We start from the raw sequence: 21710 nt of genomic DNA on the forward strand, positions 1-21710 counted from the left end.
AGCCAGTAACCGACCAGCTTTTTCCCCCTGCTCATAGTGTCGCCCTTTCATTTTTTGCAGAGAGTATTCAGGCTTAGAAGTAAAAAGACTATTAAGAGACATTCGTGCCTATTACAACAATTTATGATTCCAGAGAGTAGGATTTGAGATATATGAGTGAGAAAGCCGTTGAATGTCTTGCTCAAGATCTACTTGTTTGACAGCATTGTTCTTGTTAAGAATAGCAGCATCACGCATTAGGTGACCTCTAATAGTCGCCTTAGCAGCTGCCCAGACGGTTCTCTTAGAAGAAATGGAATCCTCATTAATAACGAGATAGTCCTGGAGGTGTGATTGTAAAAGAAGTTTACCTGCTGGTGATTTATATTTGTTTATGTTAAATCTCCATGGTTTGCGTCCTGGGCTAGAGAGACCTAAATCAAGAGACAAAAGAACAGGAGAGTGATCGGACATGGCTGCTTCCAAAATCCTCGACTCTGTAACCAACTGAACTGCCTTGTACGAAAGAAGGAAATAGTCGAGACGGGAAAATGTGCCATGGGTAGAAGAAAAGAACGTATATTCTTTATCCTGTGGATGACTAAGCCTCTAATGGTCAATGAGACCATTGTCGGTGAGAATATCATGCAAAATGGCTCTATCTGAAGCGTTAACAGTATCGAGGCAGCCTGTTTTGTCAAGGGCAGGATCTGGAGCCAAGTTCCAATCCCCTCCAATAAGAAATTGAGAGGCATTTATTTCTGTGAGAAGACGATTCATTCTAAGGAATAATTGTTTTTTGGTACCGAGTGGGGCATATATAGATCTGAGACAAATAAAAGAGTTCCCAATTTTCAGTTTAACAAAAACATATCGACCCTCCGGATCAGACCATGTCTTGGTAATTGTGAAGGGAAGTGACTTCCGGAAAAGGATGGCTACACAGCATTTACGAACAGGATTAGGATTGGTGGGATCAGGTTTAGAAATACTACTAAGAATAACTTTCCCGACCCAGTCTCTGCTGAGTTTACTGGATTCAACATTATCCAAATGTGTTTCCTGCAGTAAAGCTATGTCCACATGTTTAGAGTGCAAATATGACAGGTCTTTCTTCTGTTTTATATGATGGGTAAGGCCATGAACATTCCAGGATATCACTGATAATCGATGAGTAGAGGACATAATAGAAGAATATGAAAAGAAAATAAAGAAGAAGAAAAGAAATAAGTATACGGAGAGAAAGAAAGAAAGATGTTACTCTGGAGAACAGAAGACAAAGTGTATAAAAGTCGGGGAAACTAAAAAAGGGGAATGCGAAGAAGTTTAGACAAGTAAAATAGAGATCCAAAATAGAAAAGGAAAAAGAGATAAAGAAATAAGGTAGAAGAAGTGGAGAAGGAATAAAATAGGAAAACAAAGAAGGAACAGAATAAATAGGATAAAGAAGATAAAAGAAGTGGAGAAAAAATAAGATAGAAAACTAAAGAAGGGACCGAGACTGTTAACCGCGGGTCTGGGCGCACTAAAGCTACGCCGTGGGACAGGACCCCATCCGAGGTGAGAGAGAGGTAAAGCAAATTAATAAAGGATAGTATGGAATATATGGAAAATGTCAAAAATGTAAAGTATTGAGTGTAACAGTATCACAGCCATAATAAACCTTAACACACTACTATGAATATAAAGCCATGAAATAAGAATATTGACAACTACAATATGATATAACTATAAGAAGAGATTAATATAGGAGTGTAATAAATGAAAATAGAAAATGTTAAGAAGGAAAGAAAACATAATATATAACATAAGGAATGTGAAAAAGAATAAAGAGAATACAAGAAGAGAGAATAAATTGTAGGATATAGTATATACAGCAAGAGGAAGGAGGAAAATGAGAAAGAAAGGAAAAGATGTAGAGAATATTTTTTTGTGAACATCGAGATGGAGAGAACAACATGTACCTACAAATACATAGAACAACTAAATAGCAATATAAAGTACACCCTGTAAACATCTAAGTATAGTAAATATGCATTGTCAAATTGAATAATGTTATTATCTCTAAATGGAGGAGATCAACGAAGCAGAAAGGAAATGTAACATTGGAATTACTAGGGCCGAAATATGCAATAAACAACATAGTAATAAGAAGAGATAAATGTGAGAAGCAAATGCTAACGTGAAATTGCACAATGATATTAGAGTAGATACAGCAATATAAAATATGAAGTAAAAGTAATTATGTTATATAATACAACAAATCAACAAAATAAACAATTGAGTCTTCAACATTGGAGTGAAGAGATAAGAAAATACAAAAGTAAACAATTGAACAATAAAGAAAAAATTCAATCGGCAACGGAAGGAGTAAGCAATAGAAAGTGTTAAGTAATTTAAGGAGAAAGATAGAGTTATTCAATGAACTAAAGCTACTGACAAGAAAGAAAACAGATTCATTGTGGAGGTAGAGAAGTGAAGAAAACGCAGAGGACAAGTATGAAGACAGAAAAAGCAGTGCAAGATATAGAGCTGACTATAAATCACTTAATATTAGTAAAGTAAATACCAAGAAATAAGAAAGATATCGTAGACGAATACGAGATATAATCAAAGAAACAATAGAGCATATGGGTAAACTTCTTAAACAATACAGAATTACTCAGTCAGCATCTGAAGGTGTTTTAAGAGGCGATCTGGATTTGTCTCGTGTTGGGTCTTTAATGAGGGCAGAGATGGAGTGTTGTACTGAGGCTCTATTATCCTGTGAACGATTGAGACGGTTGCCTTCCCTACCACGTTGTCTAGAATTGCTTATGTTACGTGGGTGTTGCAGTGCCATACTTGAGGAGGTAGCAGAAGGCGGTGTAGGTTGATCACAATGGGAAGATTGCATTTCAATATCGTGAGATTTAATGTCAATCAATAATTGTTGCAGAAGTGCGGGATCATAAAAATCTTTGGATTCTCCATTCCAGGTGATGCGGAAGCGTGTAGGCTCAAATAAACCATATTTAATGTCCAGCTGATGCAGTTGAGGTCTCATGGAAAGGAATCCCTTTCGTCTTTCATTTGTCTCTTTGGAGAAGTCTGCAGATATGTGAATAGTGTGACCTTGGAAAAGGAAGGAGCCTCGTGAACGAGCCGCAGATATAATTTGTCGAGTTTGTTCATGTCTGAGAAAACAGGCAATAACTGGTCTTGGACGTCCAGAGTGATCTAAACGTGGGGAGCCAATTCTGTGAGCGCGTTGAATTTCAAGAGGAGGAACAAAGGAGATACCGGTCGTAAGTGGGAGAGTATTACATAGGAATAATTTCATATCTTGTTTTTCAATGTTCTCCGGAAATCCAAAGAAACGAACATTGTCTCTTCGGCTGCGGTCTTCCAAATCAATGATTTTACTGTGTAGAAAAAGAAGATCCTGGTCCGATGGTTGAACTGAATCCAAACGGGTCTCAATAGCAAGAATTTTAGAATCAAGAGTTTCAATTCTTGTATGAGATGTTGTGAGATCTGCTCTGATCGATTTAGTTTCTCCAGCCAAGGATGCGATTGTAAGGTCAAGTCCCTCCAAACGGCGGTTGACCCCAGAAAGCTCTTGCAATATTCTTTGCATCGTGACGGATAATGACTGATCACTGCTAGATGGTGAAGCTTGAGGTGTATTGGACGACGGAGACAAACTCCCCTTAGTCGATATGCTAGCAGGTTGTTTTACAACTTCAGTAAAGAGTGGCTGCTTAGGTGGTTTACTGCCGTTCCTTTTATTAGACATTATCACTTTCCGTTTTACAGATGTTCTACAGTAGCGAACTAATGTTGGTTGCTTTGTTCGAAGCAATGATTAATAAAGGACAGGATGTAAAAAGGATAATCTAATATAAGGTTATAGTACAAACAGAGCTGGGCGCCTGTAAAAAGTATAATTCTCTTAAAAATAACATATAGCAACAGGCATGATATGAATGTAAATGTTTGATGCACAGTATAAATAAAATTATCGTACACTGAAGATCAACAAGTTCTAAGACCCAACACGAGACAAATCACTGCAATATATGAAATAAATAACTATCAGAAGCAGGTCATAATCCTATAAATGACAGAATGGAAAAAGCAAGTATGAATGCACTTAAAGATAGAGGAGACGTCCTGTAGGAATAAAGTAAATAGCTGACGTAATTCCCTTACAGGATCCCAGAGGAAAACAGCAAGCTTAAATCAGTTGAGGCAAGATATACAGCATATAGTAACATTCCTGGAGGAACTGGCCCTTAAAGAGACATAGGCATACTTCCATAACATAGTTGTTTGAACTAGGTATATAGTTATCATTGACATACATGTGAGAGAAAAATTTCATATACAATAGGCTTTCCCCTCATTTCCATAAAAAGATAGGCAAATTGAGCGATAGGAGAAGCACTTTGCTGTAAAATTTCATCATAACCAAGAGCTTTTTTGTGAGAAAGAATATAATATTCACATGTGCTGCTCTCTTGTATTATGAGTGTACTAGTCTGGTGTTACATCAGTAGTTCTCCTTGACCGCATCCCAAAACAGCATGAAGAAGTACTGTAATGCAGAACACAAGGAAACTCCAAGAGCGTGTGGCAATATAGACGTGAAGTAAATTAGATAGTCAATCCTGTCAAAAGGAATGTTGTCCCCCTCACAATGAATCACCCTTCTTCAACTTTCTGTGTGATAAGAATAGAAAGTGCTACAGAGACAGAGCTTGCGTGACAGGTAAAGATGTATCTCCGTGTTGTGAGGAGGTAAGGTTATACACCTCAAGGAGGCGCTGCCTTGCACAGTAGAGAGGCGCTGTCCTGTGGTAAAAGAAGCCTCGTAGTACGAGGAAGAGCGTCTCTGTGGCAAAAAGGCACGGCTTCGTAAGATATGAAGGCGCAGCCCTGAACTAAACAAAGAAGCAGCCTTTCAAGCGAAGGAGGCGCTGCCTTGATGCGTAGAAAGAAGCGGCCTTGTAGAGGAGGAGGCGCGGGCCCGAGGTAGTAGAGCGCGCGGCTCTACGGCGCGAGGAGGCGCGGTTAACTAGCGCGCAGGGCTCGGAGTCCAGCAGAGACAGCGGAGCGCCTATCTCACCGGGCTATAATGACGGAAACCAGCATCGCTTCGGGAGAGAAAACAACATCAAACCCTTCCGCATGATTTCCGACAACAGCAGAGCCCATTGAAGCAAGTCCAGCAGTTCAGGTAAGTGGGAATATTTTGTCCGGGGTCCGTCCCACAACGGAGCTCTTCTTTCAGGCGGCCATCTTCCTGAGTGGCCAAACTACGCCCCCCCCCCCGGTACGCGAATATTGAGGACAGAATATGGAAAGATAAGTGCCCATAGGGAAGTATAGATTTACTATTACCTCCAAACCTACGTACTTTGAAAATATTTATACACATCATGTAGGTACATATATGTGGAGTAAGGTACAGAAAATCTGCTCTTAACTACATGTTGGTATTTTAGATTTGCCATTCTTCCCTCAATATTCTGTACCATCGATATTCTTGTTTCGATATTCAGGTATACACATGTGATTCTATGTGAATGAAAATGTGGATTTTTTAAGGTACGTACTAAAGCACAATAAACTTTCCACAATCCAACTTTAAATTCTATCAATTTGAAGGGATTTAAAGTATGCGTTGTAAAATTGTGACATCCGCTGACTCGCAGCTTTGTGCATTGTCCAAACTGTTCAAACTTTGTGAAATGCAAAACTCATGGTAAAAATATAAGCTAGCCTCAGCACAGTGCCGTCCCTCCCACACCTCCTAACCTGAGGTGGAAGATGACCAGCCTCCATAAACATTTTTATGTTGGAGGATGTTCTATCTAGGACATTCTGCACCAGGAAATCTTCACACCTGGATTGCCTAAAATGATAAATCCTACCTCAAGTAAAGTTAGGAAACATAATCTGCTTCTTAACATGTGGAGTTTCCTCATTTGCTACAACTTCGTAAGAGAGGTTTTAATTTAACTTGACGCTAATTTAAAAGAACTTTTACAGAGTTTAAAGCTTTTCCATCAAGGCAAGCATGGGAAAAAGATGGTGAACAGTGTGTTTTAAATTCTCTAGCAATGGTTAAAACTAAATAGAATTTAAATGTCATTTTACTGGGGAATTTAGGAAGGTCCCACAATGAATTTCACTAGAACATTCTTACAAAAGATAGATCATTCATTTACATTTAATGAAATGTACCAGTCAATATTGTATGGACCTAAAGCATGCTTCGAGATTGGCATATACCCCATACAGCTGGTTGTGCGAAAGGGGCTGTACAAAATGAGACCTTCCTCAGACATCGACCATCAAGATAGGTAGGCATGGTAATGGATAAGTGATTATGTGAGTTTGAGATGGGTCATTTGGAGGCCTGTGGCCTGACTGAGGACACTGGTTACATATATAGTTGGAGGTACCATAGATGGGCAGGCAGCAGTTACGCCTCTAAAGTGCTGAGTGCTGGTACCAAAGTTTGCAACTAAAATCCTGCTCTGTGATCACTTCTCTTGCTCCACTTCTTGAATTATGGAAATTCTCCTTTTTCACATACAGTAGACTCCTTCAAAATAATCCTTAAAATGGCATCCTCTATGTGCCCAACATTGCTTGTACGAGCGTTCAATTTTCTGAGTGGCAAATGCGGAAAACATGGAATCCTGCCATGTGTTGAGTGAAATCAAAAATATTTATTTGCAGAGGGATTGATCAGTATTCTTACTTGTGCAGATAAAAGTCAAGCTGCCATATATAAATGCACACTAGCAATCAACTCACCTCTATATTAGAACTTGATTTCTCAGCAAGTAGGTTTTACTTTCCTGCGACTATACCAGCAAATGTAGATATACCTGATATGCATTAAAAAGGAAAGGAGTCAGCAGTTCTGATCAAGAGCATGCCGTAACAAAGAGCAAGAGATATCATTGTTAAGCGATTTATAAAAAGCTATTTGGATTAAGTAACAATGGTTAGACCTTAATGAGACTTCAGAGATCACTATGCAAGTCCACTTTTGGATCCTATGCTAAGCTCCTTTTGAGAAAATAATGTCACATTTGTGCATTGAAATTAAATTGGGCTAGCTGTATTGACAAAAACATAAGCTATAAATTACACTTAAAATCTCCAATCACCTTTTCTCCATGCCTACCTAGCTCTCATTTTGCTCCGTGAGGCTTTATTTTACTTTCTCCCTTCTCATCTTTTAACCTCTGTTTCCACTGCATTTCTCACCCTTTTCCCCACTACCCCTTTCATTTTGTCTCTGCATCTATCTTCTCCTTCATATCTCTTCTGCTCACTATTGCTTTTTCTATTTACTCTTTCTCTCTCTTGTTATCTTCTCCTTTTCTTGATCCGCTTCTCCTTATATTCTTCGTGCCTTTCAATATTTGTTATGCTCTCCCAAGCCCTCATCTCCATCGAACATGTAGGGCAACAAACTTTCTCTTGGCTGTGCACGGACACAAGCAACAGCTACCATCTTTCTCTGGCCCCTGTATTTTCTCCCTGTTCTCCAGTCCCACAAACCTACCATCCTGGGAGCTGTTTGGAAATGGAGAAGTCCCCTACACCATGGAACAGAAAAGTAAGTGCAATGTGGCCATTATATCCCTGCAGCTTGTTGTCCAATCTTGATGAAAAGGATATCAGGCTGCATGTATTTTGTGGGTTTTAACTGCTTTAGGGCAGAGTGCAACCTGTTAGCATCCACTGCCCTACCTTCATAGTGTGGTGGACTTCAACTGTTTGTCCACAGTACTGGAAATAAAAATCATGCAAAAACACCAGAAACATTTTCTTTTCCAGCATCAACGTTTGGGCATGAAGGAAAAGCTTCCCTCTAGTCCCAAGTTTTTTGTTTGCTTTGTTTTGATGTATTGCAGAGCATACTGTGCAGGCTGATGTCAGAGCAACACATAAGTGAAAGCAGATTGCACAAATGGAATCTGAGGGGCTCCCCAGATGTTCTACCGCACACCGTTCCTACTCTTCTCCTAATAATAATAGTACCCCACTTGGGTGGCTGATCGTTCATTCTGGGCAGTATGGAAGGGAGGAGGTGACTCACCTGAATGGGCAATATCCTGTCAGGTATTTGTTGAAACTGCCCTATTTTGCACTGTTTTTAACCTTGGGCATTTGAGTGATATTAATAAAACATAATGGCTCTCTCTTACGCGATTTTAAGTCACTTTTTTCAATACACCACTTATGCACTGCAATTCTTTTCACCCATCACATATAACTACCAGCTGACATCTAGAGGGCTATCCAGTGATCCATAATTTGATGTAGGACATCGTCATCAGGTCCTTCTTTTCATAATTAATGCTTCACGATGGAAATGCCAGGAGGAGGCCCAGAAGATGACTAGGGCGGTATCGAGTGGTGACTGATGGGTATCCTTATTCTAAAGGAGACTTCTTTTTTCACATACACATACATTCTTTAGGTTTTTTGGATTACGGCTTCTTTGAGGTAGATTCTTGTTTCTAGATCCGTGGACATTTCATGTGTAGTACAATGTCCTGTCCCCACATAAAAGGTTGCATGCCCTCCACCCCCACAGTGAATCTGGAGCCAGGGCTGGGAGGAAGGACCTCTATGCACTTCAAAGCCCCACTTTGAAGTCACCTCCACTTCAAAGGCACAACTGGGTATAAGTACTGGGTCTCTGACCCTACAAAATAAGACACTTCTGGACCTGTAAAGAAACTCTGCTAGGAAGAATGACTGCGGTACTGCTACAAGGACTGACATTCTGCTGAACTGCTGCTCTGGAAGAACTGCTTTTCTGCTCTGCTGCCCTGCTGCCTATTACCCTCTGCCCCTGCTGAAGAAGTGGACTCTTGCTTGAACTCAGAGTGATCTCCAATGGCATGCTGGATTGCCTACTGTTGATACTCAGGGGTATCTGTTCCATTGTTAGTGGATACAGGTGCTTGCTCTGGTGTAACAGACGCATCCTCTGCTGCATGAAGCAGAATCAACGCATGGTCTCGGTTGCGGGAACAGAACTGGAGCATTGCACTAAGAATTGTGCACCGCCTCCAGAAGCAATGCATCAGAATTGCCACATCACTGCCGTTGGGAGTGAGACACGATAAACGCATCCCCTCGACCGCGTGTAAAAACCCAGTGCCTCAGCTTTGGAAACCACGCATCTTGGCTATGGGGTTTCATCTGTCTTTGTGTACTCTATTTAATTAATCAATAGCTAGTGGGGGCCTGTTGCTTGTGTTTTTCATCTTCAGAACTGGCGCATCACCATTGTTGCATGGAGAAAATAGACATCCCTTCGACTGCTGGATCAACACCGACTCATAGTTCGGCTGCACCCAGCACCTCTCTGATGAGACCAGGACAAGGTACTTTGTTTAGGGGGCCTTGCATGGATCCTGTATCTGGCCCATGTTCAATCGCGGTCAGCCTTAACTTTTGACTTTACCCCAGTCCAGCGCCACTAAATATCCCCCATAAGCGCGTACTGCTTCTCAGTGCTATTCACATCTCGGCTAATACTTATTAGATTTTTGTAGTTTTGGTCAAGTTGTATTTATCAAATCATATTCTATTTTTTAAACTGGTGTTGAGTATTTTAGTGGTGTTTTCACTGTGTTCCTGTTTGAAGTGTTGCACAAACACTTTACAAGTTAGCTCTTAAGTTAAGCCTGCCTGCTCTGTGTGAAGCACAGATTAATTTATGGTCTGCATCTGACTTGCCCGGACTAGGCTTGTGATTCCTGCTTGGACAGGGTGCATACCTCTGCCAACTAGAAACCCAATTTCTAACACTGGGTTTTCGCGATGAAAAGAAAAGGCCCTAAATTCAATAAGGAAAATCAAAATTTCAAGGCATTTTTATTGATGGCTGATCAGCATTCTGACCTCCAGTACCTCTATTTCCAGAGCCCACAGATGAGCCATTTTTTAGGTCAAGCCTGGGCAGCACATGCACTGCTGCGTGGCATGCAGTACTGGAGTATGACTTTGAAGCCCTACCCACTCTCCACCCTTATTTTTAATTGGCTGGTGTCATTGTCATTTGTACCGCCTTTTCTGCATTTGTAACCTACCATGGCAACTGGCCCTTTCACTTCTGTTGCGACACGGTATGTCTTTTTTAGTCAGTAAGCACTATTTTCTTAAATGAGTTTCCCCTACTACAGGCACGAGGTGCTTTCCTCTCCATGCCTGCTTTCACTTTCTCAATTCAATTTTCAATTCAAAAAATCTTTATTCGGATTTCAAAAATCCATAAAAGCACAATTTAAAATACAATTCGACATTTATAATTACAATTACAATAGGTGCAATAGACACTATAAAGTACATTATCAGTGCATTTGCTAAGTTACACATTTCAAAAGTGCAAGGAGGATCAGTAGTCATTGATAGTGCAAATGAATCAAGGGTATTCCATACTTCTACGTACGTTAGAAATAACTTTTAAAAAACAGCTTGTGCGAAATATAAGTTCATCGTCCTCCAATTTTAAAAGCATCAGATAAGACTGGTTCAGGGAGATGGGTCTATGTTTTTTAAAATAAGGTGCTAGAAACCATTTAATATATTTCCTATAAAACTTACACATGAAGAAGAAATGTAGATCGTTTTGTTTACTGGTTCCGTCACAAGGACACGGAATCTTGTCATCTACATTGTGTCCCAGAGGAAAACAAAGTAAAAATTTTACCGTTCCTGCTTTCATTCTAAATGATAAAGATCTTTCCCAGCAACACATTGGTAATGTCAAATACAGCGGGAGTTGCTGGGTTAATAGACCATTGTTAATATAGGACACAACAGTTTGTTTCTTCATCTCTTCTGACAATCTTTTTTCCCTGTAATTAGCATACAATTCAAGTTGGACTTCTTTTTTGTCAGTCCTCTTTATGTGAGATGGATTTTCAAAGAGGTTGCCCCTGTCTATACTAGACAGACTCTCTTGTATACCACGAAACCATGGGATCTTATTCCATTTGTCACAAGCTAAACATTCCCTCAATATATCATGTGTTAAACTAGCATATTCATTTGTCCAGATAGCTAACCAAAATAATGCAGGCCTGGCTGCAATAAAGTCACTAATGTAGGGTGCATTCAGCTCCGACTGGCAGATAAACCCTGATGATGAAATCGGAGCTCCCAGTAGCTTCCTACAGAGCCGGTTCTCTTCTCTTTGTATTGAGGTGGTTTTTACTGACCCCCAAATTTCGGCACCGTAGGTTGCCACTGGGATGCATTGAAGCCTATAAATCTTTAAAATTGCTTTAGTTGCTCCAACTTTCCTCGGTTTGGGAAGAGATAAAATTGAGTTTATGGCCTTTGAGAACTTGCCTGTGGCGTGGGCAATATGCCCACTCCACAGGCTGTTCGCAGCAAAGACCATACCTAGATATGGGAAAGTTTTGGTTAAGAGCAACTTATCAGCTCCTATCATAATGGAATTTAATTGCTTAGCACCCGGCCCACAGGACATGATGAATGATTTTTTAAAATTTACTTTAAAATCCAAATTCCCCATGTATGATGAAAAATCCCTGACTAGTGCACGTAGGGCTTTAGGTGTTAATCCCATGAGCACAGCATCATCCGCGTACAAAAGACACGGTAGTTGGCATCCTTTAATTTTAGGGACATCTGGGGTAGCCTTTTTTAGGGAGTTGCTCAAGCCATTTATGTAGATAATAAATAACAGGGGTGCTAAAACGCACCCCTGTCTCACCCCCCTCTCTACATTAATTGGCCCAGAAACTGTACCCTCCATGTCAATCCGTACTTGTGCCTTTGTATCTTTGTGCAAATAGGCGAGGAAATGTACCAGGGGGGGATCCAGGCCATACAACAAAAGAATCGACCACAATTTTGACCTGTTTACCAGGTCAAATGCGGACGATAAGTCCATAAACGCCAGGTAAATGGGTGATGCCTTAGCAATGTTATATTTGCTAATTAAAAGATTTAAATTTAGGCATTGTTCGATGGTTCCCACCTTGCGTCTAAAACCCATTTGACAACGGTCAAGTACCCCCATTTCCTCAGCCCAGTCATTAACTCTATTATTCACTTTCAAGCAGTCCTGGACAATGGCGGCCACTTCTTTGAAGTGAAATAGGCCATGCATTTACAAGATATTGCGCTATTGCCATAGTAAATGCAATAGCTTAAACTCTCATAAATGTGAGACCTATTGCATTGCAAATGCTTGGTATGCCAGCTGCCTGTGTCATTTAGGGAGGGTGGGGGGAAGTGTTGGCAAAAACAGATACTGGCTGGTTTGGCTCCCCCACTCTTGGCTTCGGCCCTGGACATTAGATTGTTTTTATCACTTATTTGACTTTGAGGCCACGTGTTGAGAAACGCTCCCAGGCCGTTCCTGACGTAATGGGTTCCAAACTCACACATTCGGAACAAATTCCTAATGAATTTTGATCCAAACATAATATAAAAAGTATTTTGGAATCGGAGGTAGTTTGAAAGTCAACATTTTTATTGGCAAAGCTTCAAATGGTTAAATTATAAATTAAATTAGGAGTTCCCATTAAAGAATTTGTAGATCTGTTCACTGAAAAATGTTTAACACAGTCAATTTTGTGAGTGCAATAAAACTGTGTGACCCTAAATTAGGATATAATTTAGGAAACTACAGGTAAGCGTGAAAAGTAATGGGATGCATCAAAAGTTTGCTAAAGAATTGGAAAAACAGCACCTTAAAGACTAAATAAGAATTCAAACAGAAAATGATTTTTTTTTTTAAAAAAGGCATTCACCCATGATCCACAAAAGCAGAAAAAAGTAACCTATATATGAAAATATGTATAATCCTTCCTAAAACCAGCATATACTAGAGCGTTCCATAAGTTTTTGCAAAGTGTTTTCAGGGGTGTGCGAAATTCGGGTACCTTGCTTCCACAAAATGACGTCATATTACGCAAAATGTAAAACCTGCATTTATGCTCTAAATATTCGTATGAAATGCTTCCTCTGGTCTGTTTTGGACAGGAGGACGGCTTTGGTAGTAACAAATAGCACAAACACAAGGGCCACAAGCAGCAGCTGTTTGCCTTCTGGTTGTTCACAACGTTTTTGTGCACTCACTATAAATTTTTCCTGCAAATTACTCTTAATTATGCAAAGTGGTGTAATCGTGCAATTTCAAGAATTGTTCATACTAAGCATGACGTGAAATTATCAAAATATCTTCTCAATAAAGTAATGAAACCTAATGTCTCCCATGTACTGACTACATTTCTAACAGAACCTAATCATAGACACATATCACAAATAGGTTGAGAGCGCAACCAGGATAACAAAATAAATTCCATCCTCAGTGTCGTCATTCGTTGAACTATCTCCTCACATTTAAGCTCCCTTTTAATGTCAGATTTAAGGAACATATTGTTCTTTTCCAGCCTTGTTGATTTATATTCCCAAGTAAATGGGATGGCCGACCATTGGCTTATCATCCAACCATCATCATCAAAATAGCGCTGCTGGACGCACAAGTGACTCCTGGAATCGTATTGCGCATTGTCATTGTCATTGCTTGCACCCGGCGGTCCTTTAAAAAGGTGTGCTGGGCGCAAAAAATGATATAGAGCCACATTATGGTGAATAAGCTGCCCCCAGGGCAGCACAATCATGTGAAAACACGGAGCGGCTGCTTAATGCCACTCTGTGTTTTCCCAGTGCAGGTGGCAATCCCCCTGCACTTTTAAAGGAGATTAGAGATCCCCTTGCTGGCTGGTGCATTCAGTGGCTGCACTTGCCTGCAAGGGTATGTCTGGGGGTTCCAAAAGGACCCCCTTTCTCCCCTCCAGAGGGCTGCTCCCTGTGGTGCACACTCACTGTGCGCCACTAAGGTGGTGCACAGTGAGTATGCCCCCCTGAAAGTTTCTTTGCCTTTGCGCCCACATCTGTAATATGGAGCAAGCACAGAGGCAAATGAATTCCCTCATTTGCATAGGGCATGCCCCTATGCAAATGAGGAAAAACACCCTGATTATACTGCTGTCGCTTTAAGTGCACCAGCACTATCGCTATTACTGAAGAGGACACACAAGCATTTGCACCCACTTCTGTAATACCAAGGTGCCCCGGGGGCAAACGCTCGGAAATGGAATACGGCCCCTGGTGGCCATGGATGAATGACACCAGGGCACACTTTCCTTATTTGGTTTGGACGCAGCTTTTCTCACCTTCTCATAAACAAGAGAGTGGTTCTGAATTTCAGGGAGAGTGCAGGAATGAGGATCATCATTCCTGTCCTGCTACTCACAACAAGAAGTTCCTGCATACCTTCTTCAGACTTTGTCCTGCGAGATCCCAAGACACAGACCTTTCACCTTAAGAATCCAGTGCAGGTAACCATGCAGCATCTGGATCAGCTGAACCGCATCCTCTCGCTGAATAACCAGCTGATACAGAGGATGCCTAAACTGTGATCGAGGATAGCGACAGTCAAGCTCCAAAATGTGCTCATTACTTTGCAAATGAAAATTGGCAGAAGTTGCCATTTTACCTGGTTCAATCTGGTTCTGCATTTGCCAAACTCTATATAACCCAAGAGCCCAACACCAACGTGTTTTATCAGTAAGGGATCTTGCAAGGTGGCATTGATTTGTGAGAGAGCATGCACTTGTCTGATAGGCTGAGGCAAAGTGATCCCTCTTTCCAGGGCTTCTCAAAGGCCCAACATATTGTGGATTTTTTTGTGGGGAGTTTCAAGTCAAAGGTTAGATTTAGATCTGAGCCCCCTTATATTGCCTGTGTGATGGGCTAAAGCTTTTAGGTGAGACATTCGGTTTTTAGGAACATTTTGTTTCAGTCTGGCGCCATTCCAAGTACTATAAAATTGGTGTGCTATGTTCATATTTGTGAGTTTTCATATCTATGGGTATTTGAGACAAGTCAAGCTGCAGCATGTACAACAGATTTTAAGGGTGCTAATTTAAATAATGGATCATTCGGTCAGAATTATGAAAAATGTTCTCTAATGTGGAGCGAGTCTATTGTGATGCATGTGCACTACTCGTTATCTTGGAGTCTAGCAGTCTCCACTTAAAATTCGCCTCCAGACAATTAATTCTAGAAACAATGTAAGGTATTGTCAAATTTAGTATGGCCACCACTAGGTTGATGAATCTTACAGATAAGGCTGCAATAAACCAGAAGAATACATTTTTCACAAATGCAACCACGCCCCCAACAGGGCCCAAAATAACACAAACCAACAAAGTTTGCAAAAAATGTACTAACTCTGAGGGGTCATAAGCAGCTTTAACTGGTGGTCTGAGCAAAGGACAGCTGCAGCAGGGAACCAAGCAAAAGAAAAATAATTAAATAGGGAGTATGTTACTGCACAACCAGTGGTGGTGAGAGACTAGTTTCTATATCTATGAGGCATGTAATGGCTCACAATGTCTTATTTAGACCTCTATAGTCAATCTGTTGGTTATATTGCATGTATTCTCCATATTTAGTTTTAAACTGAGCCCCAACTTTCCTCAACAATCCCTCCACCAATGCCAGAATCAACAATCTGATGGAGGAGTCCAAAACACCTACATAGTAGCAGTGGTGTAACGAAACATGAGGGGGCCCCCCTGCAAACTACATGGAGGGGGGCCCCCTCCCATCCTCCATGCCTGTCTAGAGCGCTCAGGCCAGCGACCCGCCATACTGCAGGGGATGCGGGCGATTGTTACGCCACTGTCACCAATGCAGCCGTTAATAGTAACACTGGATGGTGGAGTAAAAGGTTGGGCTTAGTCTGCCAGCAGGCTGTCATAGGTGGTGGTCCATTCATTACAGGGTCGCTGCCATCAGTAGGCCGGGGAAGTTTGCCCAATTTTAGGTGGGTTTCCTGATGCAGACTCCTGTCATGATATACAACATCGGGCCCACTCATCGTTTAGTTTTGACAAAAGTACATTCACTGCTCCTTCCCGTTTCCATTTTAAAACATTGGACAAAGTGACAATGCAGTATTTCAAAAGCAGATATAACTACAAAGAGCACATTTTGATAATACAGTTTTATTTTTATTAGACAATAGCAATCTTAAGAGGCATTGCATAGCTTCATACACACTTTGACCCCAATTCCATCACATTCTCTCTCTCTCTGTCAGTCAGTATATCTCTTTCAGTCAGTCAGTCTATCTCTCTCTGTCATTCAGTCTCTCTTAGTCAGTCACTCTCAGTCAGTCAGTCTCTCTCTCTCTCTCTCTCTCTCTCTCTCTCTCTGTCTCTCTCTGTCAGTCTGTCAGTCAGTCCCTCTCTGTCAGTCAGTCTCTCTCTCTGTCAGTCAGTCAGTCTATCACTCTCTGTCATTCAGTCTCTCTCAGTCAGTCTCTCTCAGTCAGTCAGTCAGTCTCTTGCTCTCTATCTGTCTGTCAGTCAGTCTCTCTCAGTCAGTCTCTCTCAGTCAGTCTCTCTTAGTCAGTCTTTCTCTCTGTCAGTCAGTCTCTCTCTCTCTCTGTCAGTCAGTCAGTCTCTCACTCTGTCAGTCTCAGTCTCTCTCTCTGTCAGTCAGTCTCTCTCTCTCAGTCAGTCTCTCTCAATCAGTCTCTCTCAGTCTGTCAGTTTCTCTCTCTTAGTCAGTCTCTCTCTCTGTCAGTCAGTCTCTCTCTCTCTCCGTCAGTCAGTCTCTCTCTCTCTCTGTTAGTCAGTCTCTCTTTCTCTGTCAGTCTCTCAGTCTCTTTATCTCTCTGTCAGTCTTTGTCAGTCAGTCTCCCTCTCTGTCAGTCAATCTCTCTCTCTAATCTCTCTCTCAGTCAGCCAGTCTCTCTCTCTCCCAGTCAGTCTCTCTCTCTCCGTCAGTCAGTCTCTCAGTCAGTCATTCTCTCTTTACCCCAGTCAGTCAGTCTCTCTCTCTCAGTCAATCTCTCTCTCTGTCAGTCTCTCTCTGTCAGTCTCTCTCCAAGTCAGTCTCTCTCCAAGTCAGTCTCTCTCCAAGTCAGTCTCTCTCTGTCAGTCTCTCTGTCAGTCAGTCTCTCTCACAGTCAATCAGTCTATCTCTCTGTCAGTCAGTCTCTGCCTCTCTCTCTCAGTCTCTCTTTCTCAGTCAGTTTCTCTCTACCTTAGTCAGTCTCTGTCAGTCAGTCAGTCTCACTCTCAATCAGTCTCTCTCTCTGTCAATCAGTCACTCTCTCTCCCAGTCAGTTTCTCAGTCAGTCAGTCTCTACTCTCTCTCTCCATTCTCTCTCTCAACTCTGTCCACTCTATCTCTACTGTCTCTCTCTCCACGGTCTCTCCTCTGTCTCTCTCTCCACTCTCTCACTATCTCTCCCTCCACTGTCTCCCTCCACTGTCTCCTTCCACTGTCTCCTTCCACTGTCTCCTTCCACTGTCTCCCTCTACTCCCTCTCTCTCCACCCTCTCCCCCTTCTCTCTCTCTCCACTCTCTCTCCACTCTCTCTCCACTCTCTCTCCACTCTCTCTCCACTCTCTCTCCACTCTCTCTCCACTCTCTCTCCACCCTCTCACTCTCTCTCCACTCACTCTCTCTCCACTCACTCTCTCTCCACTCACTCTCTCTCCACTCACTCTCTCTCCACTCACTCTCTCTCCACTCACTCTCTCTCCACTCACTCTCTCTCCACTCACCCTCTCTCCACTCACTCTCTCTCCACTCACTCTCTCTCCACTCACTCTCTCTCCACTCACTCTCTCTCCACTCACTCTCTCTCCACCCACTCTCTCTCCACCCACTCTCTCTCTGCTGTCTCCCGCCACTGTCTCTCTCTCTCCACTGTCTCTCTCTACTCTCCACTCCCTCTCCACTCTCTCTCCACTCTCTCTCTCTCCACTCTCTCTCTCTCTCCACTCTCTCTCTCTCTCCACTCTCTCTCTCTCCACTCTCTCTCTCTCTCCACTCTCTCTCTCTCTCCACTCTCTCTCTCTCTCCACTCCCTCTCTCTCCACTCTCTCGCTCTCCCCTCTCTCGCTCTCTCCACTCGCTCTCTCCACTCGCTCTCTCCCCTCTCTCGCTCTCTCCACTCGCTCTCTCCACTCGCTCTCTCCACTCGCTCTCTCCACTCGCTCTCTCCACTCGCTCTCTCCACTCGCTCTCTCCACTCGCTCTCTCCACTCGCTCTCTCCACTCGCTCTCTCCACTCGCTCTCTCCACTCGCTCTCTCCACTCGCTCTCTCCACTCGCTCTCTCCACTCGCTCTCTCCACTCGCTCTCTCCACTCGCTCCCTCCACTCGCTCCCTCCACTCGCTCCCTCCACTCGCTCTCTCCACTCGCTCTCTCCACTCGCTCTCTCCACTCGCTCTCTCCACTCGCTCTCTCCACTCGCTCTCTCCACTCGCTCTCTCCACTCGCTCTCTCGACTCGCTCTCTCGACTCGCTCTCTCGACTCGCTCTCTCCACTCGCTCCCTCCACTCGCTCCCTCCACTCGCTCCCTCCACTCGCTCCCTCCACTCGCTCCCTCCACTCGCTCCCTCCACTCGCTCCCTCCACTCGCTCCCTCCACTCGCTCTCTCCACTGTCTCTCTCCACTGTCTCTCTCTCCACTGTCTCTCTCTCCACTGTCTCTCTCTCCACTGTCTCTCTCTCCACTCTCTCTCTCCACTCTCTCTCTCCACTCTCTCTCTCTCCACGCTCTCTCTCTCCACGCTCTCTCTCTCCACGCTCTCTCTCTCCACGCTCTCTCTCTCCACGCTCTCTCTCTCTCCACTCTCTCTCTCCACTCTCTCTTTCTCCACTCTCTCCAGTGTCTCTCCATGCTCTCTCCACTCTCTCTCCACTCTCTCCACTGTCTATCTCCACTCTCTCTCCACTGTCTACTCTCTCTCCACTGTCTCTCTCCACTCTCTCTCTCTCTCTCTAGCCACTCTCTCTCTCCACTGTTTCTCTCCACTGTTTCTCCCCACTCTCTCTCTCTCCACTCTCTCCCACTCTCCCTCACAAAGTAGTGTGCGTTCCATGGGTGTCCGCAGAAATGTTTCCAGGGGGGGCACATTTTTAACTTCATCACCATCCCCCTTGCACCCTTCTCTCCTCTGCCTTGCACCCTTCTTGCCCTCCCTCTTGCACCTTTCCCCCCTCCCCCTTGTATCCTTCTCCCCCTCCCCTTGTACCCTAGTCCACCTCCACCTTGAACCCTTTTCTACCTTGCACCATTCTCCCTCTGCCTTGCACCCTTCTCCCCTCTGCCTTGCACCCTTCTCCCCCTCCACCTTGCACCCTTCTCCCCCTCCGCCTTACACCCTTCTCTACCTTGCATCCTTTTTAGGTCGAGCTCTCGACCTATTGTGGCCAAGTTCCTCCTCAAGGGACGTAGATTGGTGCACACGCGCCGATTGCACATCGTGGACGCGCATCATGCCCCGCCCCCCCCAGCCGTGCACATCTTTTGCTCCACATTCCACATTCACAGCGGCAGCCTCTCACAATCACGCACACAGCCACACTCACAGAAGCGCGCACACACGCACACACCACACACCATACACACCTCACACACAGGTGCCAAGCCCCACTTACCTCCTCAGCCGCCTCTCCTGACTTCTGCTGCCATCCACTCTGAGGGCGCGGGCTTCTCGCAAAGTCGGAAGTCCCGCCCCTCGACTGCCGTGAGCGTGCACATCCCGAGACCGGAAGTTCGGGAGAGTGCACGCTCGCGGCATTTTTTTAATGTGCAAATGATCCTGTCACGGCCGTGCAGCTTTACTGCTGCGCAGCCAATGCTTGGTTTTTTTGGATCCATTTCGCGGCCGACGCAACTAAACGCTGACGTCTTGTTTCCCCATTGTTGGCAGAAGCGAATAACCTGAAGAGGTCTGATTTATGCAGGGATTTACTTCTGCTCATAGGGAACTAACACATAAAACGCTGCCCTGCCTTGCTCTTGAGGAGAGTCCGTAAACGGATGTGAACAGGTGATTTTTCGCATGAGGTACCAGGATTTTTTTTTGCTGAGTGTTGGTTTTTATGAGAGCAGGTTTCTCTGTTTGAGGTGACTTCCCCCAAATGTATTTTTTAACTAAATCAGGACATGTCGTGCCTTTTTTAGCTTCCATAGCTTCTAGCCTGATGATAGTGCATAAAGACTATCGTGACGTAGACACAGATGCGATCACGTACGGTGATTAAGATTGTTTTCTTTCCTGCACTGTGCACTTTTAGGTTTTTTCTAAAAGTTCATAAAACTCAGGTTAAATGAGTTACTAATGTAAATCTGTGAGACTCGGGTCGTGTGTGAGAGTTCATGTTTGGTTGTTAGCGCAAAATATGGATGTACGTTTACGAAACCCCAGTGGGATTTTTTTTTAATCTTCACAAACAGGGGAGTACCTCGTCACTCAAAATCTAAAATGCACCATGTGTTTCTGAACCTATTGCATGGCCCGCGTGCTTTGTTGATCTTTCCCTTAATCAGTTTGTTTTAAGCTTGCATTTTATCTAACGGTCCTACAACATAATGGTGTTAAGGTTCAATGAAGTTATATTTGACGGAAGCAAATTTGCACCCATTTAAAAAATAAATATTTATGATTAGATATTTTAATTTTATTTATTACATTTTCGTCAAAGTACAGAATCAACAGTTAAGTAGTCAACCAGACAAAGGGCTAAAATGTGTCAGACAAGACATTATCATTTTTTCCTCAGCTACTTATTCCACAGCAGACATAAAATGTGCTTACCCTTGACCACAGTGATTGCGCAGCAGCGGCACATGGACATAGTGGATGCACGGGCTTCTCGCACTTCTACATATTTCCTTTAAATGTGTATCCAGGGGGTTCTGACGACCATATTGCTTCCATTTTTCAGGTCCAAGATCATCCCATTTCACTCAACTCCTACATTAGTTACTTCCACAATTGTCGTCCCTGTCCTGAGGAGTCGGCGCAAAGGGGCCCATATGTCTCTCGGGCGAGTCATTTCCAGGAGCATCCATGTGTATGTTTCTAGTTGTTCATTACTGTGGATCAAGTCCAACATTCACGTTTTGCACATTGGCATACTACCCTTCCCCTTTGGCACGCAACCAGACGTTTATCTAACAGTAGTGTTGGGGCTCAATTGCTGTAACCCAAGCCAATAGTGCCATCTGAACCTTGAGGATGCCCGGCATGTCTATCATCTTTGACAGGGACTCCAGCACCGCTCTTCAGAAACCCCTCATCCCAGGGAAACCCCACGCCAGGTGCATAAACCCTTGCTTCCACTGCCTGCAATCTTGCACAATGAGAATCTTGCCTAATGCCCCATTTCTATTTCACAAACGCTGTATAGGAGAGTCTATGAAAGTATCTTGAGTGAATCAGGCGAAGTTTGCTATTTGATGAATAAAAACATATCTTGAGGGTTGTGTGTGTCTCGTCCGTTAATGTGGCCTGAGGAGATAAATATTTCCTCTTCATAGAGCCACCGCCTATTTCACAGTCGTTATTGTCTGTAGCTAGATATGACATTATCATCACTTGTCAGACTGAAGTGTTGGTGGTGTGGTATTGGAAGCGCATGTGAATGCATCAGTTCGAGTTTTGCTCTGGACTTGAGTATGCACCAGGCCTACAGCGTGCCATGCACCATGCTGATCTCAGCCGACCAGCTTTTTGCATGATACATTTAACAGTGGTGTCAGGTTAGCCATAAACTGTTCCACCACCAAGTGGGCCATATAGGTTTGGGGATTAAGCCTGTAAAAGGCAAATTGGTTCTGTTCAC

The 21710-nt window shown here is 43.3% G+C and overlaps 1 protein-coding gene across 1 annotated transcript in view; it reads right to left on the reverse strand.

The window, feature by feature from the left end:
• Positions 1-4006: 4006 nt before the first annotated feature.
• RAD51B (RAD51 paralog B) overlaps positions 4007-21710 on the reverse strand; it is a 240030-nt gene continuing 222326 nt past the window's right edge. Inside the window, exon 7 of the mRNA XM_086939432.1 lies at positions 4007-4075. Within this exon, the coding sequence (XP_086795558.1) occupies positions 4007-4075 (69 nt within the window). The remainder of the gene's footprint in view (positions 4076-21710) is intronic.

The sequence above is a fragment of the Lissotriton vulgaris genome, chromosome 9, assembly GCF_964263255.1.
Source record: "Lissotriton vulgaris chromosome 9, aLisVul1.2, whole genome shotgun sequence".
NCBI lineage: Eukaryota > Metazoa > Chordata > Amphibia > Caudata > Salamandridae > Lissotriton > Lissotriton vulgaris.